The 11,424-nt window shown below is 32.9% G+C and overlaps 1 protein-coding gene across 1 annotated transcript; it reads right to left on the bottom strand.

Annotated features, from left to right (window-relative positions):
* Window positions 1-356: 356 nt before the first annotated feature.
* On the bottom strand, window positions 357-10,762 carry LOC107872763. The gene is made up of 6 exons (XM_047414490.1): window positions 10,745-10,762; window positions 9,792-9,930; window positions 8,682-8,737; window positions 8,271-8,416; window positions 2,290-2,338; window positions 357-532 (listed from the first exon to the last, which is right to left on the bottom strand). Exons 1-6 carry the CDS (start codon window positions 10,760-10,762, stop codon window positions 455-457), a joined length of 486 nt encoding a protein of 161 aa, XP_047270446.1. The 3' UTR covers window positions 357-454.
* Window positions 10,763-11,424: the final 662 nt, after the last annotated feature.

The following is an 11,424-nucleotide window of genomic DNA, read 5'->3' as shown; positions in this document are numbered from 1 at the left end:
TTGGTTTTTGGGCGAGGGGTGGGGGGAGGGCGAAATTTTTTTCCCACATTTCATTAAAGAATATATGGTAGTTGAACTTTCTTTTTAAGGTAATATGATTTAACATGATATAAAAATAACTTTTTAGATGCACATTTTATTATTTATAAATTTTAAATGAAAGAGATAAGGAGACAGTGATAAAAATTTAAATTGTTATGACAACCTCAATTCTTTAAATTATAAATAATATAATTAAAAAATATAAAATATAAAAAACCTTTTGCAATTCCATGATTGTTTTTACTTACTAGATAGTGATGGCCCGTGCTAGCACGGACCCAACATTAAAACATTTTTGTTAGCGTAGATGTATATATTATTTACACATAAATATTATATGATTGGCATATATTATTCACATATAAATATTTTATGATTAACGTACGTTCGGTTACCGTTAGTGTTGTTTACATTACATATTTACATGCCATTTAGTCTTCTTTATAGTGTGGAGCAGCAACGGATAAATAGGAATATTCAAAGTGTAAACCTGCAAGAAAAAAGAGAAGCATGGAGGAGCAGTTAGATAGTAAACATAAGCATTGTAGAAGTTTGAAACACAAGCTCATAAGTTACTAGCATTTCTTGAGTCACTGAAGTTAAAAATTGCCTTTTATACATTTTCTTGTACCATTATTCCCTATATGAAGCTTGGAGATGTGCACGTTCAATTAGATGGCAAGGGACTGCTACTGTAATAATATAACACAATCTATATTTAGCGTTCAACTTACAGGTTTCTGTAGTCAGAAACTGATTGTTTGAAAAACGAAGTTAATGCGCAATAATGTCTAATCTCTACAAATATTGAAAATAAAAAATACGAAGAGTAACTACAAAAGCAAAGTAAAAATGAATATATAATCAAGTGGACATTGACATGAGGAAGCTTTAAGTATAACATGGTGGAGGAACAGTGTACTCACATATTTTCCTGGTGGACTGCAATAAATTGCATTAAACAAGCCAAACAATTAGCTATTCAGCTAACACAACTAACAGGAACATAACAGTGAAGGATGAAATAGATGAGATAACTCTATAAAAGAGCCTAACCCTAAGATCCAAAGCAAGTTGTTTACGACTTAGCTTGCACATATCCAACCTGACAGTTATGTATTTCATGTACTCCTCAACTGTTTAGGTCTGAAAATAGTTCAATAAAAAAACATATCTTACCATCCAAATGGGAGAAGAGCCTTAATATATTGAGATACTACATTAAATTTATATTTTACCTCAAAAGTACTTGCAACCAAGCTTCCATTAGAATACGTGGTCATTTGGATTAAATTTAGATTTTACCTCAAAAATAATTGCAACCAAACTTCCATTAGAATAAATGGGTCATTTGGTTAGAAAACAAGGTATCTCAAGATTAGTTATTCCATCCTCAAAAAGGAATAAAAATAACACTACAATCCAGGATAACTAATCCCAAATGAGTTATCCCATGCATTTTATCCCAACAAAACATCTCATATGAATTGATGTCATAGATTTTTCAGGTGATACTTACAATATAAGGTCCTCTTTTAGCAATCGGAAGGGAAAGGTAGAGCAACAGGAAAAAAGAATTTGCACATTTGAAGACATTGTTTGTCAAATCTGATTCCGCGAGTAAAGTTTTGAGTATAGTTATCACTTTAATTGTTCATTTAGTTTTGAGAAAGTGTTTTTCTAACTTATTATAATCTTCCTTCTTCTTAAGAAGGTGAATTTGTAAGGTGAAATCCTTTATTTTCCCCTTTTATGGTTAGTACTCTGTGCAATATGTGGTTCGTATAAATGACACATGCTATTGGAGAACTATAATGAATCCAAGATATTTGATTTTATGTCTAAAACAGCTACACAATTATTTTTGTTGTTTTCTTTCTCCCCAGGTGTTCTATGAGCTACTCTTCAACATGTTTTTATCAGCTCCTCTTGTACCTAAGAGAAAGAGCAAGAGATGCACTTATTCTCCTCTGAAAATAATGCTTTACCAGGAGCACGAGGAATCCTAACAAATAGACAACTTTAAAATTCAACTTAAAACACTATGATCAGACTTCAGATGAATGTATATAAATATGTTATAAGTAATCAATCCCAATTTTCCTTATCGCAGAAAAAAAGTGAACAACACAGATGTCAAAAGGTTCTATCTTGCTGAAAGGATCCTAATAAAATATAGGTGTAAAATCAGTGTATCTTTTCTAACTCCAACCAATATCTAACTTGCATCAAAACTATAAGTCATACCTGATACAGAGTCCAAAGCCAATACATCATAATCAGAAATAAGATCAACCTGCACCAGAAGAAAACTTCAAGCTTCTGAGTGAAATATCATGATACTTGAAAAGCACATTATTATGAAATATCTTTGAACTTAATATCTAAAATTAATGTATAATATTATATCTATATGATACACCCAAACATGAATAGGGTTCTCGGGAGCTAATGCAATAATGTACTTGTAATATTACTATTTAATATAAATACTACAAAGAAATACTCATAAGCACTCTTAGTTTCATTTTAATGTACTCCAGCTATATGTTCTATTAACTATAATTTTCTTAAAATTTTCAGGATTAACCAAAGTACTGGAGTCCAGTACGTACTTGGAATATACCAAAAACTGAGTCTCTAGAAGGTAAAATTACTAAAAGTGAGAGATGAAGAAGATGTTCCTATTCATGCGCCATCAAATAATTTAGAGATTAACCATGAAAAAATAAAAGAGTGCAAAATTCTATTGCTTCTATTGCTAGGAGAATATTACTACTTTATACTTCATTTTTGTTGACAACAACAACATACCCATTGTATTTCCACCAAGTGGGGTTTGGGGAGGGTAAAGTGTATGCAGTTCATACCACTACCTCAGATGAAGTAGAGATATACAAGAATTTTTTTTTGGATATTAATTTGGTTTACTTCCTAAAATCAACAACTTGGTTCAAAATCAAGAAGAAACCAACCAGTAAATAGCTAATGCGAATATGGCCTATACATTGATAATGATAAATAATTGCCCTGCCTATCAGGCAGGGTTCATACTAATAGAAAAGAAAATTTATCTGTTATAAGCATCAGAATAAAAGTTTCTTCAAATAACTCAGTCCCTAAGAGTGAAGCAGTAATATAGCTTAAGTTACAACAACCTTTACTATTTGTCTAGGAATTACTTATAACAGTGTGTGCTAAGTTAAGTACTCGACAACTGCAAAACAACATGAATTCTCCAACGTGAGGCAGGCAGAGGTACTTTCCAAATCTACAAGGGACCAAAATACTTATCTAACAAAGATTTTATAGTACAAGAGATAAGTTAGCATTGATTCATGCTACGTATGCAAAAGCACTAAGCACAATATTACCTTCAAAACCTTTTCTTATATGACTTTGAATCCAAGGGGTTGTCTCATTAGGGCCAACTATTTCCTGGATGTACTTCAGTAGATGGGAAAACGGTATTAGGGTTTTTGCCCTGATTTTCTTACCAAAATTAAGTTATACTTTTCTTGAAAGGAAAATAAAAGTAATACCATAATTACTTTTACTTTTCCTAAGAAAGAAAAATATAAAATTTCTTCATTTTTGACAAACCTCTTTCTGGGAGGAAAGATTTTGAAATTTTATAAATAGAAGACCCTCCCTTCTCATACCATAACACAGTAACATCCACAATGTAGTCATTTAAGAGTTTTATTTAGAGGGAGATTTTCTCCCAATAGATTTTAAGATAGGTTTTAAGTTATTCAATATTATTTTATATGTAGGTCATTTGATCGAATCATATTAATTATATGTCTTTTTAGTATATGTTTTATTTGTCATCTGAATTATTACTGTCTTGATTTGCAAACTTTAAGTTTTGGCATAACGCCCTCTCGATTGCAAACCTAACAAGTGGTATCAGAGCCCATGGTTCAATGGTACAATGGTTCAGATTGAGGACATGTTGATATCAAAGTAACCAATTTGATGATAATGAAGATCTTTTTGTCTAGCTACATGTGGAGAAAAGTTTCAAACAAATTTTCAACAATCCTGCTGCTAAACCATCTTTAAAACCAAATCAATTTTCAACCAATGTTTATGGGCTCCAACTTTGAACCCCTGCTTACTTTCAATGCTTGGGCTCCTATCAACTCGTGCATTTATTTTTAATGCATGAGCTCCACTCTTAACATGTACTCACTTTCGATGGACAAGGCTCCACTTTCAACCCTGTTTACTTATAACGCAGGGCTTCAATAATATTAACCCGTGCTTTTATTTTTAAAGCATAAGGCTTCAATTTTTAATTTATATTAATTTTTAATCATGGTAAGCAGCAGTGATATACGAAGATCATGTGAAGAAGGGAGATTAAAATTATTTTGCCTGAAAATCAAGCCAATAAGGAGAGATTTGTTAGGGTTTTTTCCCTGATTTTCTTACCAAAATTGTTATACTTTTCTTGAAAGAAAAATAAAAGCAATACCATAATTACTTTTACTTTTCCTAAAAAAAAAAATATAAAATTTTTTCATATTTGGCAAACCTCTTTCTTGGAGGAAAGATTTTGGAACTCTATAAATAGAAGACCCTCCCTTCTCATACTATAACACAGTAGCATCCACAATGTAGTCATTTAAGAGTTTTGTTTAGAGGAAGATTTTCTCCAATAGATTTTAAGTTATTCAATATTATTTTATATGTAGGTAATTTGACCGAATCATATTAATTATGTCTTTTTAGTATATATTTTATTTGTCATCTGAATTATCGTCGTCTTGATTTACAAATTTTAAGCTTCCGCATAACGCCCTCTCAATTGTGAACCTAACAAACGGAAGGCCAAAAAAAAGGGTAAATTATATGAACCTCCAAATACATGAAAATTACCTCATATGACTAGCTAACAGAATGATAATTTAAACTAGCAAGTACAACAAGATTCTATAGAGGCTGAATGCTTGCGGAATAAGTAATAGGTTCCAATTTTCCTTATTGCAAAAAAGAGTGAACAACACAGATGCTAAAAGGTTCCATGTATTGTTGAAAGGATCCTAATAAAATAGGGGTGTAAAACCAATGGATATTTTCTAACTCCAAACAATATCGAACTTGCATCAAAACTATAAATCATACCTGATATAGAGTCCAGAGCCAATAGATCATAATCAGAAACAACGCTATCATACAGCTAGAATTATTTTCACAAACACCAAATAACATCACATATCTCAAATGTAATAGAGATTAAACTTTAGTATGAGACATTATAACACCATCTAGCCGATAATGATAGTTGTCGTCTTTAGGACTTGACCAAAATCCTAATAAGAGCGCATACGTAGTATAAATCACACGCCAAAAGTGAGTAAATGAAGTACTTGAATTAGGAAAATAAAGTTATAGAAGGAAAAGAGTACTCATCAAAGCTAGAGTTTATTCCTTTATTTTGCTCGAGGGTGAGATGCAATGAAATTAAAATGCAGAATTTATCGAGTTGATCTTGTCGGCTTCGTTGTCTGGAATCTATAAACTAAATTCTTCTTCAAGGTCCATCACAATTTCAATGGTGTCTAAATTATCTAGGACAAGATTATTATGGAAGTGAGCATTTGGGACAACCTGCAAGATAAATAAAAATGACATCCGTAAATATAATAGTAACAAAATTACACCCCGAAGCTAATAAAGTAAAAAATGTTGGACAAAACTCCAAACATTCCGAGTAAATATAATAGTAACACGATTACACCCTGAAGTTAATAAAGGAAAAATATTGGATAGAACTCCAAACATTCCGAGTAAACCTTAATTTACCCATTACAATTTAGATTGACAGTTTTTGTCTAGGATAAAATAATGGTTAAAAAATGTTGGATAAAACTCCAAACATTTCGAGTAAACATTAAGTTACACACTACAAATTTAGATTGACAATTTTTGTCCAGGCTAAAACAGTGGTTTGCGTGATGCATAAGGGAAAAATGGAGGATTTTGGGAGATAAAGTTGGGACCGAAAGCACAAGGAAAAAATTATTTGCATGCAGATGGAGTGTTGAGGATTTCCTTATCTAATTCAAGTGTCATACCAGACGAATGACGATAGAAAACATCCATAGACTACATGAAAGAGATATGCCATGGAATTTAGGTACATCATACCAAACAATACACCTACCTCCGATTGACTCATAATTACTCAAGTCTAATTCATTTGGACCCCAAACATCTATTTAATTGCTCAATGTATCATTATAACAATAATGAAAGCAACGCTAGGATAGAGTACCTCCTTATAAACAATAAGCAAATCATTAGAACTCGTGAGAGTTGCTTTTCACATCTATATTTTCTTTAGGTTGTAATTGTAACTCTTTGTATTTAGCAAATGGAGGACTTCACAAATCATGTTTTCAAAAATTATAATTACAGTAATATCACTGTATAGTCCAAGTACGAATTACTACTTGAATCTTAGCTTCAAATAAATTCCGAAAGACAAGGTTCCTAGGTAGGTTCTGTGGAGATGCTTGGAGGCGAGAGGGATACCAGTGGCGTACTTCCGTTCGATTAAGGACATGTATGAGGGGGCGAAGATTCAGGTAAGGACGGTAGGAGGGGATTCCGGGCACTTTTCGGTCTTGACAGGGCTGCACCAGGGATCGACTCTTAGCCCATTCCTATTCGCCTTGGTGATGGATATGTTGATGCGAAATATACAAGGGGAGGTTCCTTGGTGTATGCTCTTTTCGGATGATGTAGTTTTAATTGATGAGTCGTGCTGAGATGTTAATGATAAGTTGGAGGTTTGGAGACAGACCCTAGAATCTAAAGGATTCAGGTTGAGTAGGACCAATACGGAGTACTTAGAGTCCAAGTTTAGCGACTTGAGGTAAGAGGACAATGTGGTGGTGCAGTTGGAGTCGCAGGTGGTTTGTAGGAGGGATAGTTTTAAGTATCTTGGGTCTATGATCCAGGGGAATGGATGGATTGATGAGGATGTCTCCCATCGTATAGGGCAGGTTAGACGAAATGGAGGCTTGCCTCAGGCATTTTATGCGATAAGAAGGTGCCTCTTAAGATTAAAGGTAAATTCTATAGAGTTGCGGTCCGATCATCCATGTTATATGAAGCGGAGTGTTGGCCTGTTAAGAATTCTCACGTTCAAAAGTTGAAGGTTGCGGAAATGAGAATGTTGCATTGGATGTATGGATTTACAAAGGAGGACAGGGTCGGGAATGAGACTATTCGGGAGAAGGTGGGAGTGGTTTCGGTGAAGGATAAGTTGCGGGAAGTGAGGTTGAGATGGTTTGGCCACGTGATGAGAAGGGGCACGGATGCCCCAGTCCGTAGATGTGTGAGGTTGGCCTTCGAGGTTTCAAGCGGGGTAGGGGTAGACCAAAAATGTACTGGCGAGGAGTGATTAGACGTGACATGGAATAGTTACAGCTTACTGAGGACATGACCCTAGATAGGAAGGTTTTGAGGAAGAGTATTAAACTAGAAGGCTAAGGTGGGTGGTCGAGTCGTAGTCCGTAGTTATGAGGTTTAAGGATAGCTTAGTTGGGAGTTCCAGTTATGGGGGAGAGGGTCCTTGGGTTGTTAATTATATTGTTTTTTTTTGTGAATGTTGGTTCTTTTATTACTTTAGCATATTGCTTGCCTTTTGGTTAATTATACTTTATTTTTGGGGATGTTGGTTCTTTGTTCTTTATCATGTTGCACGACTGTTGGTCTATGGTATTTTGTCTTGAGCCGGGGGTCTATCGAAAACAACCTCTCTACTCCTTCAGGGGTAGTGGTATGGACTGCATACATTTTACCCTTCCCAGACTCCATTATGTGGGAATATACTGGGTTTGTTGTAGTTGTTGTATTGAAGAGCCCAGAATCAACTGACTACTTTAGATAGTCATCAAGGTTGAAAAATTCAGACCTCACGGGGTAGGCCCCATAATTTTCTAAGATAAAGATTAGACTCAGATGCAACGATAGGTGGTGGTAGCCTCTCAGCACCTCACGGGTTTGATGGAACCCAAATCTGCAATATTTGTGCTAATAACATAAGTCTTCAAAGGCACTACAAATTTCCAAGAGACAAAGTGCAATCTCAATATAACTAAAATTAACCCTCAATATCCAAATTAATAATAAATGAGAATACGAAACTTTCTTGCACCAAAGTCTCAAAAGAAGCTGCTTAGAGCCAATACAAGCAACAAATGTTATACCTTTGTGTCAGAATGCCTTTGTGAACGACCTTTGTGGCTCCTAAGATAGACAATACATTTAATGGATATTCGGTTGAGAAGCCTGAATACTTGTCCTCAATGTAAGTGAGATCAATTAACCCCAAAAGATTAGAAGGTAACTTCACCTGCAATATTAAAATACACAAGCAAATTATCTTATTAGCTCTTATGCAAGAATACTTAAGAGAAAAATGAGGCATTAAATCAGGGAAACACATACTTTTTTGAGCAAGTAGTGAGTGTGTTTATAAGAGTGTGCATATTTGTATATATTTGAATGACAAGACAATAGTATCCATTCTAACTTGGTGACATTTGCTCATCAAAGACTGTTAAAACTCAAATATCTATATATCTTATTGAATTCAAAAGCCAAAGTAACTTGCTTGCCTTGGATAATGGAAGTGTAGGAAATGATACACCTAAGAAAATACCAAACACAACTCCTGCAAAGGTCGTCAAAATAAGCCTCATCATTTCATTTTCTCTTCTAGTGTTTGAGCTGTCATACAAGATCTAAGTTAAAAGCTTGAAATCATGCTAAATGTTCTCTCAAGAAAAGGCAATAAAGGATCCATAAATCACTTTAAAACTAAAAAATTACGCGGAGTGTCCCCATTCTGCCCGCAATACTCTCAAAATAGTTTCAAAATCACAAAAGGAGAAGCTGTATAGAGTTGACTCAAGACAACTTCTAGTGACTCACAATAGAAATGCCAAAACTGCATTGCAGTAAGGTCAAACCTAAAACCCAAAACATCAAATTGATTTGTTTATAGTTACAAATCAATTACTTGAACATTAATAATCAATTGAAGCTTCATTTGATCCATAAATCTGACCAATAAAGGGAAAGTTGCCTTAAAAATTATTGCAAAAATGTCTAAATGTTGCCTAATATACTTGAAATGGCTAATCCGGAGGAAAAACAAAATCCAAAAAGAAGAGAGGAGATTGATAAGGAATTCTATTGTTCCACATATCTTAAAAGATGACAGATAATATAAATTAGTGGCAAGCGTTTGGTATAATAGAAATTAATCTGAGAAGCAAACATGAGATAAGAAATTCAGTGTTTCACTAAGATTAATCAAACACTTTATGAACTAAAGTTGAAAGAAACTAATTAATGCAATGTCTATTTCTTTGAGGAATTTTCTCATACACCTAGCTGCCAAAGTAGATACTAAAATTTCATTCGAGTAAATCGACACTATCAAGAAAAAGCAAAAATATGCAGGGTAAAATTACCTCAGAAAGATGGTTGAATGAGAAAATCATTACCTGAAATTTTTCATAGTTCGAAACTAACTTTATAATTCTAAAGAATTAAATCCAGTAGCTATTAGTTTGAGGAGTTGACAATCGATTTATCGCCAAGAAGAAAGCAACTACATCTGATCAAAATAAAAGACGCAGATAAATATATAAAAAATAACATGAACTAAAGATGGAAATACTTATCGAGGAAAAATCATGCGGCACTGAAGGAACCATTACCTTCATTAGCTGAAGAAGATGAAAAAGCAGAGAGACGAATGATCAAGAAAGATACGCGAGAGTTGTTAAACAGATATGGATGAGAGTGAGTACATTTGAAGAGTGAAGATGACGAAGAGTCGGTGAAGAGATGATTATTCTAGAATTCTCTTTTGATGGTGCAAAATGATAAATTTTTCTTGGTCATCCTAAACTCATATTTCTATATAGTAGAAATATAGATTTAGTTAGAGGGGGATAATATTAACAACCTAATAGTTTTAGTCGTGATAGTATAATAAAGTAAAATATGAAATATAATTTTTTTTTTTGCAATTATATGATTATTCTTTTCGTATAATTTAGTTAGGGTGGAGGGGGAGGAATGCGTGGGTGGAGGTGGAGGCATGTGGTGGTAGTGGGTTAGAATTGAGATTGGGAGAGGGGGAGGGGGAGATGGAGGTGGAGGTGAAGGGTAGAATTCTTTTTCTATATTTTATTAAAAATAATATAATAGTTGAACATTTTTAAGGTAATATGAGTAATTTGATTTAACACGATCTAACGAAAAATTTTAATATGAAGCAATTAAAAATAATATTTAATATTATTCGTGTATCGTGTGGGTATGCATACTAGTAAATTTACATATTTTAGAAACTCGCCAAATCAATTAGTTTGAAGACCTTTTTATGGCCTTTACCTTATAAGGGGTCGTTTGGTGTGAGGTATTAAAACAAATAGTCCCAGAATAAAATAATAGTTCGGGATTAATTTTTTGATGCTATATTTGGTTGCCAAATTAGGGATAACTTATCCCGAGATTAACAAACAGTACCAGAATAAGTTATCTCACCTAAGGGGTGGTATATATATAAAACTTTACTACTATATATAAGAGAGAATGCGAGATTTTGATAGTCCTTACATTAATTTTTTTTGATAATTTTATCTTTAATTCAAATTTTAATTACTTTACAAATTTCGCTCATTTTTATAAATTTGAACATCTATATGGGCTTAATATATACATACATACATACTTTACTACTATAAATAAGAGAGAACGTGAGATTTTGATAGTCCTTACATTAATTATTTTTGATAATTTTATCCCTAATTTAAATTTTAATTACTCTATAAATTTTTGTTCATTTTGGTAAATTTGGACAATTATACGGACTTAACTATTTATACAATCAAATTCAAAATTGATCCAAGGGTTTATTGTCTTTGTACTTTGTAATTATTAACCTTACTTTAAATTTTTATTTTTCCTAACAAATTTATCATGAACAAGTTATTAAAGTATCTTGACATTCCTTTTCTAACTTAGTACATTCTTATTAAATAAAAAAATTATTTTTTTATATATAGTTAAACATGTTTGAAAATTTATTTTTTTAAAAAAAATACAATTCAACTTTCCAAATATTACTGATACTAAATAATGTAAGATGAGAGTAGAGAAAATTGAAGGAAAGGTTTCTTTTAGGTCTTAAATGAAGAATTGGTAACATTGACCAACTTAAAGGGTCAAACATCATTAGAAAAGTTGTTAAGTTAATTTTGAACTTGATTAATATTTTTAAAACTTTCTAATCTTTTCAAAAATATAAATCAACCCAACCCACACCCTTCTTTAATCTAAATC

This window comes from Capsicum annuum, chromosome 6 (genome assembly GCF_002878395.1).
Source record: "Capsicum annuum cultivar UCD-10X-F1 chromosome 6, UCD10Xv1.1, whole genome shotgun sequence".
In the NCBI taxonomy this organism is placed as follows: Eukaryota; Viridiplantae; Streptophyta; class Magnoliopsida; order Solanales; family Solanaceae; genus Capsicum; species Capsicum annuum.
The sequence above is the reverse complement of the archived record's forward strand: the minus strand, read 5'-3'. Positions and strand labels throughout refer to the sequence as shown.

Bases quoted from the DNA above. Each gene is read 5' to 3' on its own strand.
- LOC107872763 (XM_047414490.1), bottom strand. The intron at 8,738-9,791 runs GTAATGGTTCCT...CGACCTTTGCAG, and splicing joins ATCTTCTTCAGCTAATGAAG to GAGTTGTGTTTGGTATTTTC. The intron at 2,339-8,270 runs GTATAACATTTG...CTTCTGGTGCAG, and splicing joins AAAGGCATTCTGACACAAAG to GTTGATCTTATTTCTGATTA.